This window comes from Mastomys coucha, unplaced genomic scaffold, assembly GCF_008632895.1.
Source record: "Mastomys coucha isolate ucsf_1 unplaced genomic scaffold, UCSF_Mcou_1 pScaffold5, whole genome shotgun sequence".
Taxonomy (NCBI): Eukaryota; Metazoa; Chordata; class Mammalia; order Rodentia; family Muridae; genus Mastomys; species Mastomys coucha.
The window spans coordinates 96,815,152-96,839,480 of record NW_022196911.1 but is presented as its reverse complement, the minus strand read 5'-3'; the positions used below and the strand labels follow the sequence as shown (position 1 = coordinate 96,839,480).

The window sequence follows — 24,329 nt, the reverse complement described above, 5'->3', positions numbered from 1 at the left end:
AGAAAGATGACAGAGAGACAGAGAGACAGAGAGACAGAGAGAGAGAAAGAAAAGCAGTATGACCATTTGTAGAGATTATCTCTTGTGCATATGGAAGCTTCACCTGTCAATTAAAAAAAAAAAAGCAGCTGGCTCTTCCGGTCTCTTTGGCCTTGCCGATAGAAGCAAGATGACGAAAGGAACGGCATCCTTTGGAAAGGGTCGCAATAAGACGCACATGCTGTCCCGCCGCTGTGACTCCAAGGCCTACCACCTTCAGAAGTCGACCTGTGGCAAATGTGGCTACCCTGCCAAGCGCAAGAGAAAGTATAACTGGAGTACCAAGGCTAAGAGACCAAACACTACCGGGACTGGTCAGATGAGGCACCTATGGAGTGCCAAGGCTAAGAGGCGAAACACTACCGGGACTGGTCGGATGAGGCACCTAAGGATTGTCTACCGCAGATTCAGACATGGATTCCATGAAGGAACAATGCCTAAACCCAAGAGGGCAGCTGTTGCAGCATCCAGTTCATCTTGAGGATTTCAAACAGCCATAAAATAAATGTTCTGGTTACAAAAACAAAAAGCAGCTGGGCAGTGGTGGCGCAAACCTTTAATAATCCCAGCACTTGGGAGGCAGAGGCAGATGGATTTCTGAGTTCGAGGCCAGCCTGGCCTACAGAGTGAGTTCCAGGACAGCCAGGGCTACACAGAAACCCTGTCTTGAAAACAAAACAAAACAAAACAAAAAGCCTATGGCCAATGAACTGAGGCAGGATTAGAAGGTGAGTGGGACATCAGGCAGAGGGGGAATTCTGGAAGACAGTCAGGCTCAAGGGATTCGACCCAGACGCAGAAGACGGTCACATGAAACTGAGGACCAAGTAACCAGCGGTATGACTTAGAACAGAATAACTCCTATTGGAGTTAGTCGGGGAACAAGCAGAGCTCCTGGCCCAGGCATTCATTTATTCATGAAATATTACGTTTATTTCTGGAAACAAAGTGGAGGGGTGGAAAAACACGAAGTTACAAATGGTTTTAACTACAGCCATTTCAGATGATGCTAAAGTCTGACAGCTACCATCACACTGGTGAAAAACTCCACTCTCTCCCTAAGATCTGGAAGCATCAAACGCGATACTCCTCTGTGGGAAACTTCTTTAGCATAAAGCCTCAGCGCCTCCAGTGCATCCTTGTTACCCTCCTGGTTTGAGGCCTGCCTCTCATAGCCACACCTCTCTGCCCATCTCCTGCTATTGGCCACGCCTCCAATCTGGTTCCAGTTACAATCGGAAGCTCCACCTCTGCAGAGAAAAAAGGAAGTCGCTGATTGGACTAACATGCTGACATACTTGGGGGTGTGGTTTTGCCTGACTTATTCCTGTTGGTGGGAACAAAGGTATTCATTAAAGGTTCAAGATGGCTGAGTAAAGGCTTCTGTCTAATGTTTTAAGGTACCCTCCTCGAGGGTAGGTATAATGTTGGCCATCCTATCTCATCCTATCTCATCCTATCTCATCCTATCTATTTCTAACTTCATATTCCAGGTAACCTACTGTTTTTACGTTGCTGCTGGACAGCGACACATCCTGAGAAAATGAACGGCAGTGCAGAATAGGACACGGAAAGTCACATGTGTGTCAGGAGGCACGGATGTAAGCATAAAAGCAACTCTCGCAACTTAGTAAGAAAGAAAAACAACAGCTTAAATGTAAGCACGTGATATGATTAGATATTTTTCTACATATGGCCAATAAACACATAGAAAGATAATGGACACCAGTCATGAGTAAAGTGTACATTAAAACCACTATGAGGCAGGGCAGTGGTGGCGCATGCCTTTAATTCCAGCACTTGAGAGGCAAATGCAGGCAGATTACTGAGTTCAAGGCCAGCCTGGTCTACAGAGTGAGTTCCAGGACAGCCAGGGCTACTCAGAGAAACCCTGTCTCGAAAAACTCAAACAAAACAAAAACAAAACCAAAAAAACCCACACACAATGAGACATCACTTCACACACTTTAGAATAGTGTCAGAGGCAGATATAATGATGTATATTTGTAATCCCAGTGCTCAGGAAGCTGAGGCAGGAGGATGAAAAATTCAAGGCTAGGGCCTGAGAGATGGCAGGTAGAGGCACTTGCTCCCAAAATCCTGACGACCTTACTCTTATCCCAACACCCACATGCCAGAAGGAGAGCACTGAGACCCACAGGTTGTCTCTGACCTCCACATGTGCTGTGGCACATGTATAAATAAATATTTTATGTTGTTGTCTCTCTAAGGCAGGTTTTATATAGCCCTGGCTATCCTGGAACTGGCTTTGTAGACCAGGCTGGCTTGAACTCACAGAGATCCACCTGCCTCTGCCTCCCAAGTGCTAAGACCAAAGGTGTGTCCCACCACACCTGGCAAATGCAGAGTTGTCTTGGGCATGCTGACAATGTTCTAAAGTTGACTTGGCTTTAGTCGCCTGGACCCATGGAGATCCTGAATACATCGAATCACAAACTCAACGGGTGACTCATGTAGTGTGCGGATTACATCTAATAAATCTGTTATTAAAAAAAATAAAAGCCGAGTGGGGGCAATCTAGCTAAGACATCTGCCATTGGATTGAGGTAGATTGGGTTTATCTGACTCACTAGCTGGGTGCTTCCTTCCTTCCTCACAGCTCCACATGTGTCCCTCCTGAATGATATGGAGTTGAAGAAATCGACCTGTTACAGGAGAGGACCAATCCTGGGTCAAGGATGGACAAGTAGTTATTGTGCCCATGTGAAGGCGAGTATAAAGTAGTCAAGCATCCAAAAGTCTAGACAGGCCTGAGGTGGTTTGAATGAAAATGGCCCCAGTCGACTCATAGGGAGTGGCCTATCAGCAGGTGTGGCCTTGTTGGAGTCATTGGGGGTGGGCTTTGAGGTTTCAAATGAGGCCCAGTGTTGCTCTCTCTTCCTGCTGCCTGTCAATCAGGGTGTGAGGCTCTCAGCCACCTCTCCAGCACCATGTCTGCCTGTGTGCCACCATGCTTCCCACCTTGATGGTAATAAACTGTAAACCAGTCCAAATTCAATATTTTCCTTTATAAGAGTTGCTGGGGTCATGATGTAGCTCTGCACAGCAATAAAACCCCGAGACAGAACCCAAATAAGGTAGTCTGCCTTTCTTATTTATTTATCTATCATCTATCTATCTATCTATCTATCTATCTATCTATCTATCTATCTATTTAATCTATTTATTTATCTATCTCTTTAATCCCAAGTGCTGGGATTAAAGGCTTGCACAACCACCACCCGGCTCAGCAGTCTGTTTTTCAAATCATAAAGAAACGAATAAGCAAATGCATGGTCTTCAAGACAGAAGGGAAGAGAGGTGGGGAGGGAAGAAGTGGCCAAAGAGGCTCAGCCGAGAAGAGATGCAAGGTTTTCCACATGTCCTGGGTGTTCAGCATTGACAGTTGGATATTTGGAGAGTTGATGTCCAGAGCACAGGTGGAAGGGGGCTTCACACAGGCCACAGGGCATCCTAGAAAACACTTGGCCCTCCAGGCGGTGGTGGCGCATGCCTTTAATCCCAGCACTTGGGAGGCAGAGGCAGGTGGATCTCTGAGTTTGAGGCCAGCCTGGTCTACAGAGTGAGTTCCAGGACAGCCAGGGCTATACAGAGAAACTCTATCTCGAAAAACCAAAAAAAAAAAAAAAAAAAGAAAGAAAAAGAAAAAAGAAAAAAAAAAGAAAACACTTGGCCCACCTTGATGGGTATACACACCACACTGCCTGATAGGTCATAGAGTTCATGCCCAGGAGTGGCTTTGTTTTGGCTCTTTTTTTTTTTTTTTCCTTATTGTCACTGGCTTGTTTAACTTTGATTTTCATTTTTGTGTTGTCATTTTTGTTTGTTTTATTTTGTTTTGGGTCTTTTTTGTTCCTCTGTTTGTTTGGGTTTTTATTGTTTTGTTTTGCTGAGGCAGTGTCTCGCTCTGTAGCTCTGACTGTCTTTGTACACTTAAGATGGCTCTTCTTGGTTGTCAACTTGATTGATCTGGAATTAACTAAAATTTAAATGGCTGGACACCCCGATGAGGGAATTTTTTTTTTTATTATTAAACCGTTTGAAATGGGAAGACTCATTTCTAATCCAGACGTTGGAAATGTGAAGACCCACCTGTAGTCTGGGCCATGTCTTCTACTGGCAGCCTATGTATAGGACATGGAAGAAGTAAATTTGCTTTCTGCCTGCTTGCTCTCACCCTTACCAGCCACTTGCTGGCGAGTCCTCTCTCTCACTGGCATTAGAGCCTACTTCTTTGGGATTCTAAGGTATTCTGAAGACCAGCTGAGATATCCAGCCTCTTGAACTGAGCAACCACTGGGTTCTTGGACCTTCCCTTGGTAGACAGTCATTGTTGGACTAGCTGGACCACAGCCTGTAAGCCATTCTAATAAATTCCTTGTGTGTGTGTGTGTGTGTGTGTGTGTGTGTGCACATACACTGGCTTTGAAGTCAAAAACATAAAATAAATAAATCAATTGATAGCTGGGTGGTTCCTTCCTCTAAAACAAAAGGAAATAATTTTTAAAAAGAAATAATATTTAGCTAGGTAGTGGTGGTGCATGCCTTTAGTCCCAGCACTTGGGAAGCACAGGCAGGTGGATCTCTAAGTTTGAGGCCAGCCTGGTCTACAGAGTCCCAGGACATCCAAAACTACACAGAGAAACCCTGTGTCATTAAATAACAGCAGCTAGATAATATTTAATTTGAGGAGAAAACAAGAACAAGCTGTGATGCACAGGGACTGGAGAGATAGCTAATCTGGTAAAGTATTTACCAAGAGTATTAAAGCCGCAAGTTCCATCTCCAGCACTACATTAAACTGGGTGTGGTGGCCTGACTGTAATCCCAGCTCTCTGGAAGGATTGGCAAGAGGATCAAGAATTCAAGTTGGGCTGGAGAGATGGCTCAGTGGTTAAGAGCACTGACTGTTCTCTCAGAGGTCCTGAGTTCAATTCCCAGCACCCACATGGTGGCTCACAACCATCTGTAATGGGATCTGATGTCCCCTTTTGGTGTGTCTGAAGACAGCTACAATGTAATCATATATATTAATTAAATAAACCTTTAGAAAAAATTCAAAGTCATTATTAGCTACCTATCAAGTTCAAAGTCACCCTGGGCTAACACTCTGCTTCAAAAGAAGGTGTAGGGGGAGGGAGGAGGGATGTGTATGTATGCTAGAGAGCGGTCTCAGCAAGCAAGAACAGTTATGGCTGCCATTCCAGAAGGCCACAACTTCTTTCATCCTTGTTGGGTGGCTTATAACCTATATGACTCCAGCTCCAGCAGATCTAAAGCCTTCTTCTGGTTTCCACAGGCAACTGCACACATTGAGACACACATAAACACATAATAAAAAGAAATATTTCAGGGCTGGAGAGATGGCTCAGCAGTTAAGAACACTGGCTGTTCTTCCAAAGGACCAGGGTTTAATTCCTAGCACCATGTGACAGCTCACAAACTGTAATTCAGGGGAATCTAAGATCCTCACATAGACATGTATGCAGGTAAAATATCAAAGCACATAAAATAAAAATAAGGGGCTGGAGGAAGCAATGATGTAAAATCACAAAGAACCAATAAAACATTTTTTTTTTTTTTTTTAGTTTTTTTGAGACAGGGTTTCTCTGTGTAGCCCTGGCTATCCTAGAACTCACTCTGTAGACCAGGCTGGCCTGGAACTCAGAAATCTGCCTGGCAAAACATTTCTAAAAATGAAATATTTCAAATGTATTTTGGGTTTTTTGTTTTTGTTTTTATGTTTTTTGGGTTTTTTTTGTTTTGTTTTGTTTTGTTTTGTTTTGAGACAGGGCTTCTCTGTATAGCACTGGATGTCCTGGAACTCACTCTGTAGACCAGGCTGGACTTGAACTCAGAAATCTACCTGCCTCTGCCTCCCAAGTGCTGGGATTAAAGACTTGCGCCACCACTGCCTGGCTGCATTTTGGTTTTTTAAATAATTTATTTGGTTTGGTTTTGCTTTTTTGAGATAAAGTCAGTAAATTCAGTCACACTCATTACCAGGAAAATTTGATCAAACCATATATGCTGTAAGGCATCCTACTTAAGGGCTGGCGGTTGGATAACTGACTGTGTCAGCTTGTCTGTGGAAAAGGGTGGGTTGCCGTCTGTCTGTCTGTCTTGGAGGTTTCTCAGCAGATTGCCTGTGACACACACTGCATTCAGGTTTAAGGCTGCCTAGGTGAAAGTTTTTTTTTTTTTTTTTTTCGGTTTTTCAAGAAAGGGTTTCTCTGTATAGCCCTGGCTGTCCTGGAACTCACTCTGTAGACCAGGCTGGCCTCGAACGAAAGTCATTTTCTTAACTTTGTGGAGAAGATTTACAGATCAGGAACAATTTTGGATATTTGTTTGTTGTTTTTTTTTTTTAAGATTTATTTATTTTATGTAAGTACGCAGTTGCTCTCTTCGGACACACCAGAAGAGGGCATCAGATCCCATCACAAATGGTTGTGAGCCACCATGTGGTTTCTGGGAATTGAACTGAGGACCTCTGGAAGAGCAGTCAGTGCTCTTAACTACTGAGCCATCTCTCTAGCCCTGTTGATGTTTTTTATTCATTCCTTTATTTACTTATTTTACTTGATGCAGGGAGTCTCTATCTAGCCCTGGCTGTCCTGGAACTTACTATGTAAGACCAGGCTGGTATCAAACTCATAGAGATCCTTCTACCTCTGTCTCTTCGTGTTGAGATTAATAGTATGCACCACAAGGTCTGGCTATTGTTCACTCAATAATGCAGTACCTGGCTCTGTAGCCCAGATGGTCTCCGATTTAGAGGAATCATTCCTCTTCCCCAGCCTCTCCCAGATGCAGGGATGCATTCCAGATGCATTCTGTAAAATAGGTTGTTTAAGAAAAGTAGCTCAGGCTGACCTTGAACTTGTTAAGTAGCTGTGTGTGACCTGGCTCTCTAGCGGACACATCCCCTAGGGCTGGAGCAACTGGTGTGCACAACCACACCTCCGAAGCTGTGGTCTTTAGTAGATCTCAAGTCTGAGTCTGCTCCTGGATGGAAAGCCAGCACTCTTTCCACACACACCTCCCTGTCTTTCTAGACCCTTGCTACCCTGGCCTTAACTCCCTCATCTGCCAACCTGAGCCAGCAAATCAACTTTTCGCCCTTTAGGAGACCTGTTCCTTTAAGAACATCCCTCCACGCCCCCAGGTCCGCCCAGTCAGGCCGGATTTCCTGTCCAAGCCCTGCCTTTTAAAGTCATCACTTCAGCTTTCAGAACTGCAGTATACAGAGACCAAAGGGACCCTGAGGGATCTGGGGTGCTGAAAGTAGGCGGAAGTGGGCTGTGACCGGTGCATATATATATCCAGGGCTCTAGAGGGAAACGGGACCAGGGCAGGGAAGATCCTGAGAGGAAGCAAAATCACTTGGGAGTGGGTAAAAATGTACGTCATGCCCAGTCCTCTCAAGTCTTCCGAGGGAGGAGCTGTTGAAGCTGTTCTCCAGCTCGGAAGCAAGGATGCCAGTTAGGGTCTTGAGGGTCTCTCTTCCATATCACCTGCTCAGCAAGGCCCCGGCTTCCTCCCACTGTCTCCTTCCTCCCTTTTCTGTGTGCAGTGGAGTGTGGGGGAAGACATGGTTATCCCTCTCACGGCCCATTCTGTCCCATTCCTCTCCCAGGAGCTCCTTGGAGATGCTTCTGCTGTGGCTGCTGCTGCTCCTGCTGCTGCTCCTGCCCCTGCTGGCCATGCTCTGGCAGCAAAGGGCTTGGGGTGCCAGGCCATGCTGGCTGATCAGTCTCCAGCACCGAGTGTCCTGGGGGATGCTGGGCTGGGCAGCCGCCTGGCAGCAGCGGAAACTAGAACGGAGCACATTGAATGCAGGCCAGAGCCAGCAGCAGGCCCTTATGTGGTGTCTGAAGAAAGCCCAGGGTTCCTGCTGTCTCCCCAGGGAGTACACAGGTGTGTTTCTGGTACCTGGGGGAGGTGACCCAATGAGAGAAAATAACCCAAAGGCCCCTTCGTTTACCACCAATATGATGTGGCCTGGTACAGAGCCCTACCATGGCCTACACCTGACTCCTGTTAGGATGGTTTTTCCTTAGCTGGGCCCTGGTCTAGCCTTTCTGGGTTCCTTTTTCAAGGCTCTCCATAGTCTTCTCACTTCCTGAGGAGTTTCTGGTGTTTTTTGGGGGGGATCTACAGACGTGAGCACCTTCCGGAATCATCTTCCACTGACCCAAATCAGCCACACCCAGGAGAAAGAAAGTGAAGAGAAACTCCCGTCCCCTACCTTCCCCCAGTACCATGGAGATGCCTCTTTGCAGGTAAACAGAGGTACCTCCACCCCATAATAGCAGACCCTCCCAAATGGATGTGCAAAGAAGGCCCACTGGGATAGCTGTGGTCTGATTCTTAAGTCTGAATGACAGGCGCTCCTATCTCCCTCCAGGCCACCCTACTGGGTCTAATAACCCTAAACAAGGCCTACCCTGAAGTGCTGGCTCCGGGAAGTACTGCCTGTGTGACCCCTATATCCCCATGGCCCTGTTCTGTCCCCTGGCTCGGGCATGCCCTGGGTCGGGTAAGCCCCGATGGAGCCAAGGACACCCGGACCCTGCTGCTGGAGGCGTTGATATCCCCGGGGCTGAGAGTGCTTGAGGCAAGGACTGCAGTGGAGCTCCTGGATGTCTTTGTGGGCTTGGAGGCTGATGGTGAAGAACTGGCTGAAGCCATAGCATCTGGGAGCCTAGGAAGGCTTCTCCCCAAACGAGCCACTGAGCTGCAGGAGGCCCTAGAGCAGGGACCCCGAGGATTGGCCCTCCGGCTCTGGCCAAAGCTGCAGGTGGTGGTGACTCTGGATTCAGGAGGACAGGCAGAAGCTGTGGCTGCCCTCAGGGTCCTGTGGTGCCAAGGGCTAGCCTTCTTCTCTCCCGCTTATGCTGCCTCCGGAGGTCAGCGGGGGATGATGCAGGTGGGGCTGGGGGCAGACGTCACACAGCTAGCTACCATGCATTGAGCCGCATAGCATACGCTTTCCTTCTTTAGTTCTCCTCAGTGCCTGGGATGGTCTGGGTTACTAGCTCTGACTAACAGCTGAGAATGCCAAGGTTCACTGACAGAGACATAGCATTTCACACAGACTCGTGTGGTGCCAGGCCTTGTTTCCAGCTCTGATCCACACAGCATCTCTGCCTGCTTCTGCTCAGTCAGGACCAGGAAAGAGCAGGCTGGACCTGGGAGGGGGGGGGCGCGGGGATTTCCAGAAAGGTTGTGTCAGGAGGGTCAGATGCTTAGACGAGTGTCCAGAGTGGGGCATTCCCTTCTGCTGTTGCCTGGCAGACAGGAATGCACCACAAGGTTGACAAAAAGACTGTTTTGCTCTCTGTAGGAGTGATGGCCCTAAACCTGTGGCCAGAGCAACCCCAGGGATCCTATCTTCTGCCCCCTGAAGCCCCCTTTATTGAGCTGCTTCCAATCAAGAAAGGAACCCAAGAAGAGGCAGCCTCCACTCTCCTCCTTACTGATGCCCAAAGGGAGGAAGAGTATGAGTTAGTGCTGACGGACCATACCAGCCTGACCAGGTGATCTCCTGCTGACTGGTCCTTGTCTCCTGTGATGAGGACCCTGGTCTTGGGAAGGGATGGAAGCTCATTCTTCCTCTCGACTTATTCCACAGGTGCCGGCTGGGTGATGTGGTACAGGTGGTTGGTACCTACAATCAGTGTCCCGTGGTCAGGTTCACCCGCAGGTAGGTGACCCCAGGGGGGATAATGAGGGGATGTCCCTGTGCCTTGGGCCCACTTTCTCTTCCTTCTTCCTTCAAGGCTGGGGCAAACCCTGAGTGTTCGAGGAGAAGTTACTGATGAGACTGTATTCTCTGTGGCCCTGGCCCAAGCAGTGGGGCAGTGGCCAGGGGCCAAGCTGCTAGACCATGTCTGTGTGGAGAGCAGCATTCTGGGTAAGCAGCTCTACCATCTCCTATCTCCATTTCTTGGGTCTGGCTATCCCCTGACCTATGTTTGCCCTGACCAGAGACATCTAGGAAGGAGATAAAACACACCCCTCCCCACTGTTCCTAAAGAAAGTCCCTCTCTGCATCTAACTTCCATCCCTACAGTCTCCACCCCTTTTCTTTCCTGACCTGTCTCATATTTAGGAGTCATTTCTAGGTTCCCCTCTATTCATTTCTCCACACCCACCCACCCCCCACCATGAACCTTAGAATAGGGAAGATGTGAGGGTGTAGGGTGTTGGCTCTCGAAGCCGCCTTGTCCTCAGGAAGTCTGTATTCCTATGGCTTTATCCTCAGACTCCTGTGAGGTTTTGGCCCCACACTATGAAGTGTTTGTGGAGCTGAGGGGGTTGAGGAATCTGTCGGAGGAAAATCGAGACAAGGTAAATAAATGATGAGACCTGGGTCTGATTCTAAATCTCTTTTGCTCTACAAGCTCCCAGTTGTCATGGAGATGAGAGAGTTCAGAGAAGAGGGTGGGCCTTAGGGAGGGGGGCCCCCCCTTCAGAGAACCTGGAAAGGCAGCATGGGTCCCACATGGGTCCCACACATCTCCACACCAAAATCCTAAGTGCATGTAGCCGTGGAGGTGGTCAGGCGTATCTGGTACACGGGCCGCCACCTCACAGCCTCACCTCACTGTTCTGCCTTCAGCTTGACCACTGCCTTCAGGAGGCCTCCCCTCAGTACAAGGCCTTGCGGATCCGGGGCAGTGTGGGTCTTGCCAAAGTCCATCTGGTGAGGCCAGGGAGCTTCAGCGTTCTTCGGAGAGCGCTAGCAGCCTGCCCCTCCTCCTCCTGGCCTCCTGGAATGCCTCGGGTCCTCAGGCTCAGGCACCTGGCCCAGCTCCTGCAGAACAGTGTGATATCCTAATCGAGGCAGCCAGCCTCCCTGTTTCTGCCCCACTCTTTCCTCTGGGACATCTCCGGATGTTGAGTCCAGGACCAGACATCGTATAATATTGGTCTATTAGAGCCCTTGGGCCTTAGGGAGACCTTAGACTCGTGGGCAAGTTTTAAGGTGCAGGCTTTGAGCATACAGCTGAACCCATCGACGGTCTCCAGCCAGCCTATCCTGCATGAGACTGCTGGTCCTTCTCACGTGCTTGGCCAGGGTAACAGCAAGGGCTGAAAGTATAGACAATGCTCCCGGAGCGGATGACAAAGCCTCTGTCTCGTCTCGTGGTCTAGGGTATAAGTATCTTGCACAACCTCCTGAAAGGCCGAGGCTGTGGCCCACAGTAACCCAGTATTTAATATTCTTCCTACCAGCTCTCCCCCATCCCTCCATCCTTCTCTCCCTTGCCTACACTATCATTCTGTTCCCTGGATCAACTCCCAAATAAAAATTTAAAAAAAAAATAATGTATTTATTTTATGTTATCTGTCTGTGCCTGCACGTGTGTATGTGCACCGTGTATATGTGAATACTTCAGAGTCCAGAAGAGGAGAGTGGGGTTGGGGATTTAGCTCAGTGGTAGAGTGCTTGCCTAGCAAGCGCAAGGCCCTGGGTTCGGTCCTCAGCTCTGGAAGAAAAAAAAAAACGCAGAAGAGGATAGTGGATTCCCTGGAACTGGAGTTCCAGGCGGTTGAGAGCTGCTATGTGGGTGCTGGGAACCAAACCCAGGTCCTCTGTGAAAACATCAAGGACTTGGCTGCGCCCACAGTGCCTCCAAGTCCAGATCAGTATCCAGCTTTCAGTTCTGGGCTCTTCCTCCTCCCTCCTCCTTCCTCCTTCCTCCCTAGCCAGTTCCACATCAGCCTTTTTTTGTTTGTTCATTTTGTTTTGTTTTTTCCAGACAGGGTTTCTCTGTGTAGCTCTGGCTGTCCTGGAACTCTGTAGACCAGGCTGGCCTCGAAATCCGCCTGCCTCTGCCTCCCAAGTGCTGGGATTAAAGGCATGCACCACGACTGCCTGGCCAGCCTTTTTTTTTTTTTAATTAATTTATTTATTTTATGGATACAAATACACTGTCTCTCTCTTTGGACACACCAGAAAGGGCCCATTACAGATGATTGTGAGCCACCATGTGGTTGCTGGGAACTGAACACAGGACCTCGGGAAGAGCAGTCAAGTGTTCTGTTCTTAATTACTGAGCCATCTCTCTAGCCCTTCCCTCACACCCCCCATCCCCACCCCTGCCACACAGATACACAGACCAGACTTTTAAAATCCCCTACCAATGACTGCTCAGCCTGGCACACAAGGCCCTAGAAAGCCATACCCACCTTACCTCTCCCTTTAACTCTATAGAAACTATGTTACCCACACCCCATCCCTTAGGAGCCAAGCACTGTAACATCCAAGCCTGTGCTCTGAGTTGTCCCTTCTCAGGTATACTCTGTCCCCTTACTTACCTAATGGAAGCTACTTTTCTGCAAAGCCTTTGAGGGATCCCCCGCCCCACCCAGAAGGAAGTGCCTGTCTAATCTTTGCTGGTGTCTGAGTAGTTCCTGGCCTGCATTGAACTATCCTGGGCTCAGGCCTCACCCAACCCAGATTACATGAAGGAGGAGACATAGAGGCTGGACAGATAGCTCCATTAAGAGCGCTTGCTGCTTTTTTTTTTTTTTTTTTTTTTTTTTTTTTTGCAGAGGACTGGATCTTGCCTATCTGGCGGCTCACAACTATCCATAACTCCAGTTCCAGGGGTCCCCAAACCCTCCTTTGGCATTCACAGGCACCAGGCACACACACAGTATAGATCCATACACACCAAGCACTCGTACATATAAATCCAAAAATAAGCAAATGTAAGAAAATGGGCTCACTGGCTGGGCAGTGGTGGTGCACGCCTTTAATCCCAGCACTTGGGAGGCAGAGGCAGGTGGATTTCTGAGTTTGAGGCCAGCCTGAGTTCCAGGACAGCCAGGGCTATACAGAGAAACCCTGTCTTAAAATAGAAAGAAAGAAAGAAAGAAAGAAAGAAAGAAAGAAAGAAAGAAAGAAAGAAAGGAAGAAGGAAAGAAAGGAAAGAAAGAAAGAAAAGAAAGTGGGCTCACATCCTAGACACATAGCTGTTCCTGTACCCATGCAGGACTGAGCTACATCAAGGGCTTCTTAAAAGGACCCTGAAGGTGAACTTGGCCGGGTCCACCCACACCCTGTTCCATGGTGGCTCAATCCTGGAGATGGCAGAGTAAGACTACCCTCTTCTCTACTGGCCCAGGAGGCGTCTACTCTTCATCAGCTTCTAAAAACCAGGCTTGGCTTTTCTCTCATCCGTTGCCCACAGTAAGTCTCCAAGACTTTCTATGGTGGAGTCTGGTGAAAGAGACAAAAGAAAAGGAGAGCTGTGGGGTGGGGGTGGAGGTGGGGGAATAGGGCAGGTCAAGAACTGTTTCCATGGAAGAAAAGGCCCTGGACCCTGATGGACCCCCGAGTTAGTGTGGGTGAGGGAGCATGCCACCCAGGTACCCTCCCTACCTTCAACGTATATACCACAGACAGTGGTTCTCAGACTGCCACTTCTGCCCCTAATTAGCAACTGTCCCCTCCCCCATTGTCTCCAGTGAGTGTCCCAGCCAAGGCTTCTTTTGTGAACTTAGATTCCTGGGTGCAAGATAACCTCATTAGTACTCGGAAACCGCCCTATCTCCAAGGAACAGGCAGACAGACAAGCTGGGGACCAGGGACAAGGCGGCCATTCTTTGGGTCCAACCTGGAAACGGCTCCCCTGTAAGATGCTAATCTTAGACATGCCTTTGTCTGGTTTAAAGTGGACGCATGTACTCATGTCTACCCCTCCACACACACGCACACCTCAGAGCACTATAAACCCCTGTCCCCTGGAAGCAAGCCACAGAAGACGACGGCCTCAGACTTCTTGGGTATTTGGACCACTGCACTGAAGATAGCATCTCTCCATCTTTTCCTGAGCTCCAGACATCATGAACCTTCCTTCTACAAAGGTAAAGAACTAGAAATAGGGATGTGCCTCATCAAACTACTGAGGCCATGATAGTGCTGGCTGAGAGCTGGACGCATCTGATCTTTCGAGTGTAGCACTGAGGGAAGAGTCCGGGTGGGCTCTTGGCAACCTGCCTCCTTGGTTAGCACTGGGTGGGCCTTCATGTGGGAGCTCATGTTTAGTGAATACTTGTATTTCGGATGCCCTCTGTGCTTGTCAGTTATGTCTTCCACTCAACAACCCAAGAGATGGTTTTATGCCTAGTTTGTAGGTGAGGAAGGGCTGTCCCGAGAAGATGGGAAACTAGTTCAAAGCCACAATGTTCAGTTTCCCCAGAGGAGAAGCAAAGCTGCTGTGTGCAGAGGGAAGGACTGCACTGAATAAAAACTCTTTGTTTCCAAGTCAAGCTTGTAAGTTTGGTGCAGATAGACTCAGGCGCGCCTGTCTGCAGGCAGAGGGTCAAGCCTTTAAATATGTTTGCACAGGACAAACTTCTACCCCAGAGAAAACCTATGAGGGTTCCTAGAGGATATGGCTCAGTTGTGTATTGAAGGATGAGTTGACAAAGGAGCCAGCCGCAGGAAACTCAGTTGACAGCCAAGCTGGATCGCAGACAAGAAGAGGTTGAGAGCCAACTGGCTGTGTGGAGGGAAGCCCATTTGCACCTTGTCTCCGTCCTCTTTAGGTTCCCTGGGCCTCCGTGACGCTGCTGCTGCTGCTACTGCTGCCCCCAGCGCTGTTGTCCCTTGGGGTGGACGCACAGCCTCTGCCCGACTGCTGTCGCCAGAAAACGTGTTCCTGCCGTCTCTACGAACTCTTGCATGGAGCTGGCAACCACGCTGCGGGCATCCTGACTCTGGGAAAGCGGCGGGCTGGACCCCCAGGCCTCCAGGGACGGCTGCAGCGCCTCCTCCAGGCCAACGGTAACCACGCAGCTGGCATCCTGACCATGGGCCGCCGCGCAGGCGCAGAGCTAGAGCCACATCCCTGCCCTGGTCGCCGCTGTCCGACCTTAACCGCCACCGCTTTAGCGCCCCGGGGCGGATCCGGAGTCTGAACTCGTCTTCTATCCTTGTCCTAGTCCAAACTTCCCCCTCTGCTCGCCAGTGTCAGTGTCTAGGTAAATGGCAATAAAGACGATTCTCTGTTGGTGTGACTAATCTTTGTTTCCATATGTCAAATTCAGGCCTCCAGGGGGCGGGAAAGCATCTTGAGAGTTGTGACGAGCCTAGGGCCTGGAAGCAGCTTGTGTTTCTCGTTGTACTGGGTTCTCGTGGTCGGGAAGAACCCAGCAAGGAACCTTGCAGAGTTCCTGGGGTGTGTGCTGCACACTTGGGAGGGTGGAAATGAGGTACCAATGTGCCCTCACGTTTTTCTACTACCCACTTTATTTAGAAACGGGGTGTTTATTAAGAAACAGGGTATCCTAGGTCGCCCTCGAAAGACCAGAATGACTTTAAACTTAAGTGACCTGATCTTACTGCCCTCTATTTCCCCCGGTGGTGTTGATATTGCAAATGTGCTCCACCACACATCTTTTATGCAACGTTGGAAGACTGACCCCAGAACTTCATGTATATTAATTAAGCAATCACTCTCTCAATTGCCCCATCCTCAGCTGTTTTATAACAGGGACCTATACAGAGAGGTCCAGGAAAGCTGCTCAAGGGCACAGAATCCAACTGGCAAGGGCTGGATGTAAGGTTGCAGACAAGGCAAGGCATCTGAGCTTTCATGAGGAGCCTTCCAGAGCATCTGTAGTGTGGTCCACTGTCCTGTGGAGCATGAGCAATGCCACACTGGGAAGGAGGTGCGTAAGTTTGTGCAGCCATTGCATATGAGCAGCAGATGTTGCACCTTGTTGTGGGGATGGTTTTAAGCAGAGAATGGGCAAAGATTTGTCTCCAGCTCTAGCCAAAGGTGCCTATTGCGGGTTGAAGTGGTGTGCTTCCCCCAAATTCACAAGCTGCAAACTTACCCCCCCCCGACCCTCCCCAGCATTTAGGAAGTAACCTTGCCAATGTAGTCAGCTAAGGTGAGATAGGAGCAGAGTATGGTAGACCTGTAATCCAGTATAAGGAGTGTTCTTACAAAAAGGGAGGTTAGGGTGCACACAGAGAAACAGGAAGAGCTCACATGAACAGGGAAATAAAGACCAGAGAAATGCACCCACCAGCTAAGACATGCCAGAGGTCACCAGCAACCCACTTGGAAGCTGGGGGAGAGCATGGAAGAAACCCTTCTTCACAGCCTTCAGAGGAATCCAGCCCTGAGTTGACCTTGAACTCAGATTTCCGGATCCCAGAATTGTTTAAGCCATCCCTTCGGTGTCACGTTGCTGTAGCAGCCCTACAACAGTAGTGTAAAATCCTAAAGTAGAGACACCAGGGCCGGTAGGATGACTCAGTGGACAAAGATCTTGCTGTCAAGACTGAAGAACTGAGTTCGATCCTAGGGACTCAAAAAGTGAGAGAACCGACTTGGGAAAGTTGGCCTCTGACCTCCACACTTGCACTACTGGCACAGGCATGTACACATACATATGCAAAAATAAATAAATGAAACAACCTTTTTTCAAAAAAATGAAAGAATTATCCCAATTCCAGCAGGCGGCACTGTCAACCAGACACCAGCCGCAGCGTGGGCCGCGCGGGGAAACCCGTGGGGTGGAGCTACCGGAGCAGCCAGGGAACCACGCGTAGGGGCGTGATCACCTTGAAAGAAGGGCGTGGCCACTCTTCCAGTCCCACCTCCTCACCTCGAGCCTGGATGGTGGGCGTGTCTCCTAGTCTCTCCCCAAGAGACACGCGTGGGCCGCTCCCCTCTGGGAGGAGGGCCACAGAGGAGGGCTGCGGGTGTCTCTGGCGGCCCCTCCCGGTGCGGAGCCACGTGGTGGGCGCGGGCCGAGCCCTCCGGGGAGAACCTGACCCGTGGGGAGGTGGGGTGGGGTGGGGGTGGCGGCTCCCGAAGTGCTGCGGAGCAGAGCTTAGAACTAACAGGTTTAGAGCACACAGGCAGCGGCGGCGAGAGGAGGGGAGGAGGCAGGCCGGCGCATGGGGCGCCCCGGCCCCGCCGGTAGCGCGCCCCCTCCGGCCAGGCCGCGCTGAACGCAGCCCGCGCAACGCCTCGAACCCGTACCCGGGGCCATGCCGGTCATGAAGGGGTTGCTGGCCCCGCAAAACACCTTTCTGGACACCATCGCCACCCGCTTTGACGGCACGCGTGAGTTGGGCCGAGGCTAGGTCAAGTCTCCTTGGGACAGGGTGGGTATCTGGATGTGCTGAGACCAGAGGAGAGAGAATGGGGTGCTGGATTTCCTAAAACCGTGGCAAAGAAACGGGGTGCAGAGTCCTTGAGAGTGGAGATAAAGACATGGAGTGCCGGGGGACGGGGGACGGGGGTGGGGGGACGGCAAGGTTAGGGGGTGTGACTCAAGGCAAAAGCGGCTCTTTGTGCCACAAGACGGAGGAGGGGCCTTGGGAGCCACCCACTCCAGGGCAGAGCTGAGCAGGGAGTGAGTATAGAGGTATCTGAGGTGTGGAGATGGGACAAAGTGCTCTGGTGACTACAGCTGCCTCTGCCCCGGAAAAGGGAGAGAACAGACTTCGGCAAGACCTAGTCTGCATTAAGGTCACGCACCCCCAAATCATGAGATATCCTTGTGTGAGGTGGGTGAGGCAAAGCGGGGGCAAGTACTTGAGACCGAGAAAACTCCCTGCTAGCCCACCTGAGCTTGGTTCCCAAGTTCAGCACCTTGGACAGCCGCACCGCTCCTTCCCGGCCTCTTCTCCCGCCATTCCCTCTCCCAACTCTAGAACCCCTAGGTCTTCCTTTGTCCCTTTTCGAAACCCTGGCCGGCAGTAGGAGGGTGGGGGAGCGGTAGCCGAGGGCGGAAACCGAGCCGCCAGGGCCCTACCCACCCCCCCTCAACCTCTCTTGTTTCCATAGCGCCAATCACCGAGGCAACGGGCCCTGGGATGGAAGAAGTAGGCTGTGCCCAGGACCCAGAGCTTCCTAGGAACCCTCAGTGTCCCGATCAGACACCTTACCCCCTGACAGTACCCTCTCCTGGGGTCCTTGGACTGTTTGTGTCTCCTACCTCATCAACTAAACCTATCCCTGCATGTCCCCCCACCCCCAAGCCTCTAATCCACTAAAGCTAGAGGGAGCCAACTCAGGTTCTGGTGCCTGGGTGGCTGCAGCTCACACCTCAATGCCTTCTCCAGTTTGACTTTGAGCATAAGGAACAGATCCTTTGAAACTCCTTTAAAAATATCAAAAAGTCAGCATTTCCTGGAAGGCAAGAAAGAGGGATGTGTCTCCCACAGTCTTTCCCTTACTTTAAGCACATTTATGAGTTTGGAAATTTTTCTGCCTTTTGGTTTAACAATAAGAGAGTGTGATGTCATCAGAATCTTTGTCCTGCTCATTAAAAGAGGATGATGCCAGGGTAGTATCCAAAGATGTGCCTCCAGAATTGAGTGAACCTGTTGGGGTGGGGTGGGGTGAATCTTCTAAGTGCCAGTAGGCCCTCCTTCCCAAGTTACCTGATGCAACCCACATCCATGGGGGAAAGGCACATTGTGTCCCACTTTGCAGATAAGGAAGCTGAGGCCTTAAGCTACATTGTGTAGGTGGTAGAAGTGAGTGCTGGAGTCCCTGCCCTTGCCATTCTTTGCTGCTTTCTGCAGTCACAGTTCCTCGGCTTGAAGGTAGGAGCATGAACCACACAGCCTCATAGGGTTCCTTTTCTAGCCCTTCATGGGCTCTGGGTCACCCTTGTTGTATGCCTTATCCTCATTTCAGAACATCTCAGAGGGAGATTAGGAACCACCAGGGAGCTTCTAGCTCTCCGATCTCTGCCCATGACTCGAGGGGACTGTTGTTCCTATAGATGTTAGCTCCCCTCTTGGCTTGGCCCTGACTTTGACTTCTCCCTCCTGTAGACAGCAACTTCCTTCTGGCCAATGCACAGGGCCCACGGGGTTTCCCTATCGTCTACTGCTCTGACGGCTTCTGTGAGCTCACAGGCTACGGCCGTACCGAGGTCATGCAGAAAACCTGTAGCTGCCGGTTCCTCTACGGCCCAGAGACCAGTGAGCCAGCCCTGCAACGATTGCAAAAAGCCCTGGAGGGCCACCAAGAACACCGAGCTGAAATCTGCTTTTACAGAAAGGATGGTAAAGAGCCTGACCTGGCTTGCCTGCCCAAATCCCAGGCTCCACCTAGCAGAATCTGCTAGGCACAGAGAAGCTGAGGGGCTTATCCTTCCGTGGCCACAAGCTGCCTGTAGGGCTAAGATCCTTTCTGGGCCTTGGTTTCTCCATTTGTAAAGTGAAGGGACCAGATGACAGTTCTTTAGAGGGGGGGGGGGGTGTCTCCCAGCTCTAAACCCTCAAAGCCACTGACTAATTTAAGAAACCTAGGAGGACCAAAGGCCTGCACAAGGATGCTCTGTGTCTCTGCCCTCTCTCTCTCTGCCCACAGGCTCAGCCTTTTGGTGTCTTCTGGACATGATGCCCATCAAGAATGAGATGGGGGAGGTTGTGCTCTTCCTGTTTTCCTTCAAGGACATCTCTCAGAGTGGAGGCCCAGGACTTGGCTCACCAGGAATCCATGGGGACAATAATCATGGTAACTACAGGTCTGGGTCACAGTAGACTGCGCTACACACAGCACTCCTCTTAGGATGCACCCCAACTTAGCTCTGTCCACTTTTTCCCCCAATAGAAAACTCTCTTGGGAGAAGAGGAACTAACTCAAGGGTTAGGTCCAGGAGGAGGCAGAACCGGACTGTCCTACACCGGTTGACTGGCCACTTTGGTCGCCGGAGTCAGGGAAGTGTGAAGGCCAATAGTGTGAGTTCCATCCCTGACTGAAATTCCCATGTCCTCCAACCTTAATTCCCTGCTACCTTCTCCCCATTTCCCTGTCCATTCAGTCTCCCTCTGTTGGCTTGGTCCTCTGCCCACCCGTTTTCCACACAACACTTTCTGCTTCATCACACGTACCCCCCACCAATCCCTCCTCCTACCCCCACTTCCTTTTCTTCAGTGATTGACATTGTTCTGGTGATGTCACAGGGAGTGGGGCTCTAGCACACACACACCCCTCAAGTGTAGGGGTTGTATCATGAGGGATGAACTCATAAGCTGCTGTGATCCTAAGAAGAAAGCCCCTGTTGTGGACCTAGCATCCCACCCTGTGTACCACCCCTAAGGTTCCTGACCAAGCCAGGTGATGAGTCCTCCATCTCTTCTATAGCCTATTATAGGCCAGAAGAATTGGGTCAGCAGAGCTAACTTCCTCCCTTCGAGGGCATGCTTGAACTCAGAAAGCACTACAAAGAAATGATGAGCCTTCAGTTTGTCTGATTGTCATCAGACAATCTACAACAAGGGTGGGGGGGGGGGGTCAGTCCTTGCCAATGCTGCTGATAGAGCACGATTTCTTTAGAAGCTGCCTGAGGGTGTTCTATGGAGATTTAACTGAGTGGTAGAGTGCCTGCCTCACGGCCTCTGGGTTAGGTCCCCAGCACAAGAAAGGGGAAAAGAAGAAAAGGAGTCAAAAGAAAAAACTACAAAAAGAAAAACCTGAGCTATAGCATGGTACAGATGCCGACCTGAGAATTCCCCGCCCCTAACCCCCATCTCCTTTCTGGCTAGCCTTTGCAATACCAACCTTCCCCCTTTCCCTATCCCCAGACGCCCTCTTCCCTCAGCCTCAACTTTTCTTTCCCCTAAGTGCCCCCAACTGCTACCCCTCTCCCTTTAGAACGTGTTTGAGCCAAAGCCATCAGTGCCCGAGTACAAGGTGGCCTCCGTGGGGGGCTCTCGCTGCCTCCTCCTCCACTACAGCATCCCCAAGGCTGTCTGGGATGGTCTCATCCTCCTCGCTACATTCTACGTTGCAGTCACCGTCCCCTACAACGTCTGCTTCGCGGGTGATGACGACAGCCCCATCACTTCCCGACACACCCTTGTCAGTGACATCGCTGTGGAGATGCTCTTCATCCTGGGTCAGACCCTCTTGCTCTACCACCTGGAGGGTGGACTGTGGGGACCCACTCGGGCAAGCCTCCCTCCATTCTGGGTCTGTCGGGCCACTCCTTAGCTTGAAGAGTCTTCTCTTTGTAGTTCTGAGTTCTAGGGGGCCTCGTGAGGAGTGAGTATGCCCTCAGAGGGGGAGGAAGCTTACCCCCCAGACCCTGTAAGTCCTGTAGTGCTCAGTGCCCTGCAGCCTTCAGCCTTGTGGGCTTTCCTCCCTATAGATCATCCAAGAGTCTCAGCTTTCTTCACTCTGCCTCTTCCTCCATTATGGGCCTCCAATGCCCACTCCTAGGTTGCCCTATTCATTAGCTACCTGACCTGAGAGTTCAGGCTGTGTGGTCCCTAGCAACAGCCTCTTGCATTCCTCAGACATCATCTTGAACTTCCGCACCACCTACGTGTCCCAGTCGGGCCAGGTGATTTCTGCCCCTCGGTCCATTGGCCTCCACTACCTGGCCACCTGGTTCTTCGTGGACCTCATTGCTGCTTTGCCCTTTGACCTACTGTATGTCTTCAACATCACTGTGGTGAGTGACCCTCCCATCCCACCCATGCATCCTAGCATCTGAACTCCAACCCAGCCTCTCCCATAAGAGGAGCATCCATACACCCAGTGACAGTCCTATCAGTTCATATGCAGATAAGTGTTCCTCTGACCCTGCCATGGGCACAGCCCTGAGCCAGGCACTGGGAAGGAACCCAAAGGGTCTGTGCTCTTGGAGAACTCAGCTCACAGTCTTTGAGGGAAGCTGAGAGAACCGAATGCTAACTACGGCTACCAAGGCGGCCTTGGTCCGACGCCAGATGAGTGGTACTTTTCACATTTTTTTTTTTTATTATTTCACAAACAACTGATGAGCATTTAGCTGTCTGCAAACACTATATGGGGTCTGGTCACTGGTAGAAAGAGACAAGGAATTGGCCCTCAAAGCCCCCTCAGATTGGGTGAGACAGGCAGGAATAATGGAGAGAGGACATTAGACACAGAATCCCTGATTGGGAGATGCCAGTCGCTGCATGGTAATACTGCACAGGGTCTGGGCTGGCCTTGGAGGTCTGGGCTGGAACACCAGTATGTGCAAAAACATTCTGAAATCAGGCCAGCAGCTGGGGGCAGTAGCATTCCAGCTGGGCTGAGGTGGTCTGGGAAGGAACTGTTCCTGAGGGAGGTGGGAGCGGAGCCAGGCCTCCAAGAATGAACAGGATTTGGCTAGCAAAGGCTGAGACTCCAGAGAAAGAGCATAGTAAGTCAAGCCAGGAAGCCAGAGGCAGGATAGTGTACCTGGCCCAGTGTCTTCACTCGGGACTGCCTGGAAATGCCCAGAGTGGTCTGTATGGAGACCAAAGAGTAGGTCTTTTCTAGTCCAAGGTGAAGCAGTCTTGCCCTGTGTCCCCAAGCCCCCTCGCCAGTGTGGGGGAGGTGAGGTGGAGACCAGTTTTCCTGTGTGCTCTCCCTGCCGCACTCAGCTATAGCAGGAAACCACCTACACGAAGCCGGATTTAACTAGCCGCCAACGGGCTGTGGGCCCCTTCTCCTGGTTGTGCACATGTGTGTGCATGCTCCTACACACGTGCGTGTGTGTGTGTGTGTGTGTGTGTGTGTGTGTGTGTGTGTGTGTGTAAGTCTGCCCTGAGATCCTAGCCATTCAAAAAAGACTACCTGTCCTCAGGATTGTACCCATGCCTCTATGCCCACCTGATAGAGTCAGCCAGGCAGACAGCTGTCCTTACGGGAGAGGTGTGCTGCAGAGAGCCACCAGCCCCTCCTCTCAGGATGGGGACAGGATGTCCCCCTCTCCTCTATTGCCTTCAGGAGTGTGTTACAGATCAGTACTGTACTTCCACACTTGGAATCCTTCTGCAAAAGTTCTTCCACCTCTTTCTCCAGACTCCCGGTCTGGTATTCTTTCCCATCTATAAACTGCTTCCCGGATAAGCAGGATCTCCAAATGTATGGCTTAGGGGAGATAAGGAGCAACACCGGAAGCATGAGAGAGCTGGAATGGAAATAGAGGAGCAGACACCTGACAAGAGTTACACAGAAGTAAAGGAGTCATGCCCATGGCATTCTGGCCAAAGGACAATGAGAGAAGGGTCCTTAAAGGTGCGGGCGGAAGGTTGGTGTGTTTAGTTAGGCTTTAAAGAAGATCCATATTGGGGAACCAGGGGTGCCTACTTTCTATTCTTTCTAGCCCCTTCATGAGGTGGTTCTGGAGCACTGTAATGCCAGGGCCCTGGGGTATGGTCTTCCATGAGGCTCCCTGAAAGGGTGGGGAGGGCCTTTATATCAAGCCCTAGATTCTATAGCTCTAGCTGACAAGCTGTGTATGTGCATGTGTGTGTGTGTGTGCGTGTGTGCGCGCACACGTGTGCCTGTGTAAGGAGTGTGGCTACTCCTTGTTTGCCGTATTTATTAGAAGGCCTAATTTAAGTGTTAATAATTAGAACAAAACCAGCACATTGGAGATATGGAGAAAGAAAGAAAGAAAGAAAGAAAGAAAGAAAGAAAGAAGAGAAAGAAAGAAGGAGAGAAAGAAAGAAAGGAAGAAAGAGAGAGAAAGAAAGAGAGAGAGAGGGAGAGAGAAAGAGAGAGAGAAAGAAGAGGAGAAAGGAAGACTTGTCTGGAATGTATGAGGTCACACGTTTGATCCTCACATTCCTTTCCGTATATCAGTAGAATTAACAGATGTTTCCAGGACCCTTGCGAGACCCCATGGCTCCAGCCCACAGCAGGTGTTCTCAAGCCAGGCTTTCCTTCTCACCTACAAACAGAAAAGCCTTTGACCTTTGGCAGTCCTCAGGCCTCTTATTTGACCCCATTCCATGCATTACACTTCCCGATGCCTGCTTGATGGTTTCTAGGACAGTGGAACTCTAAGCAGGGATCTTCAATGGATCATTCCATTGACCCCGTCTCTGCCGGGTCTGACCAGGGCTTGCTCCTGTATTGCCCTATAATTCTATGAGGCAGCTTAGTTCCAAATGGACTTGGTGTCTTTCACCTTGAGTCTGAGTTACAGCTCTGATATTTCCTTGGTCTGTCACCTTGAAGCAAGGCACTAGTGTCTGTGAGCCCTATGCAGTCCATTCTTCAGCAAACCAAGGTCCAAACTTGCCCAAAGACTTACAAGGTTGTTTTGTTTATTTTAATGAGGACTGTAAATGCCTGGCATAGTGGTGGAACAATGTAAAAGAAGTCCTTAGTGGCTAAGTTAATTATTGTCTCCTGATGCATTTTAAAGTCACTTTCTCAGGACAGCATGGATAGCTCTTCTTCTTCTTTCTCTTCTTCTTCTTCTTCTTCTTCTTCTTCTTCTTCTTCTTCTTCTTCTTCTTC

At 50.3% G+C, this 24,329-nt stretch overlaps 4 protein-coding genes and 1 long non-coding RNA gene across 18 annotated transcripts in view; 4 read left to right on the top strand and 1 right to left on the bottom strand.

The window, feature by feature from the left end:
- Positions 1–142: 142 nt before the first annotated feature.
- Positions 143–15,211, bottom strand: LOC116078284. 10 transcript variants are annotated; one of them, XR_004113478.1, is made up of 8 exons: positions 14,609–15,211; positions 13,794–13,936; positions 13,183–13,297; positions 10,669–10,882; positions 10,239–10,392; positions 9,591–9,733; positions 6,806–9,254; positions 946–1,289 (listed from the first exon to the last, which is right to left on the bottom strand). It is a non-coding gene; the product is annotated as an uncharacterized LOC116078284 (long non-coding RNA). The 10 variants fall into 10 exon arrangements; XR_004113474.1 differs by lacking the exon at positions 13,794–13,936 and adding an exon at positions 1,542–1,665; XR_004113475.1 differs by lacking the exons at positions 946–1,289; positions 13,794–13,936 and adding an exon at positions 143–287.
- Positions 170–520, top strand: LOC116078283 (60S ribosomal protein L37-like). The gene is made up of 2 exons (XM_031353361.1): positions 170–325; positions 383–520. Exons 1-2 carry the CDS (start codon positions 170–172, stop codon positions 518–520), a joined length of 294 nt encoding a protein of 97 aa, XP_031209221.1.
- Positions 7,093–11,359, top strand: Ghdc (GH3 domain containing). 3 transcript variants are annotated; one of them, XM_031353359.1, is made up of 9 exons: positions 7,093–7,347; positions 7,700–7,980; positions 8,224–8,345; positions 8,471–8,972; positions 9,410–9,602; positions 9,698–9,769; positions 9,846–9,979; positions 10,331–10,416; positions 10,688–11,359. In XM_031353359.1, exons 2-9 carry the CDS (start codon positions 7,713–7,715, stop codon positions 10,904–10,906), a joined length of 1,596 nt encoding a protein of 531 aa, XP_031209219.1. In that variant the 5' UTR covers positions 7,093–7,347; positions 7,700–7,712; the 3' UTR covers positions 10,907–11,359. The 3 variants fall into 3 exon arrangements, with proteins under 3 accessions (XP_031209219.1, XP_031209218.1, XP_031209217.1); XM_031353358.1 differs by having other exon boundaries at positions 7,093–7,464; XM_031353357.1 differs by having other exon boundaries at positions 7,093–7,980.
- Hcrt (hypocretin neuropeptide precursor) lies at positions 13,528–15,103 on the top strand. The gene is made up of 2 exons (XM_031353360.1): positions 13,528–13,944; positions 14,629–15,103. The coding sequence occupies exons 1-2, from the start codon at positions 13,924–13,926 to the stop codon at positions 14,998–15,000; spliced, it is 393 nt and encodes a 130-aa protein (XP_031209220.1). The 5' UTR covers positions 13,528–13,923; the 3' UTR covers positions 15,001–15,103.
- A 1,520-nt stretch (positions 15,212–16,731) lies between the features above and the next one.
- The window catches only part of Kcnh4 (potassium voltage-gated channel subfamily H member 4), a 20,206-nt gene continuing 12,608 nt past the window's right edge, over positions 16,732–24,329 (top strand). Inside the window, exons 1-7 of one of the 3 annotated variants that reach the window (XM_031351739.1) lie at positions 16,732–17,165; positions 18,543–18,655; positions 18,890–19,123; positions 19,431–19,577; positions 19,674–19,801; positions 20,718–20,961; positions 21,362–21,519. In XM_031351739.1, coding sequence (XP_031207599.1) covers positions 18,994–19,123; positions 19,431–19,577; positions 19,674–19,801; positions 20,718–20,961; positions 21,362–21,519 — 807 coding nt within the window. In that variant the 5' untranslated portion in view covers positions 16,732–17,165; positions 18,543–18,655; positions 18,890–18,993. Of the gene's footprint in view, positions 17,166–17,342; positions 17,612–18,542; positions 18,656–18,889; positions 19,124–19,430; positions 19,578–19,673; positions 19,802–20,717; positions 20,962–21,361; positions 21,520–24,329 lie in introns of those variants that run through there. The other 2 variants (XM_031351738.1, XM_031351740.1) reach the window with 2 other exon arrangements.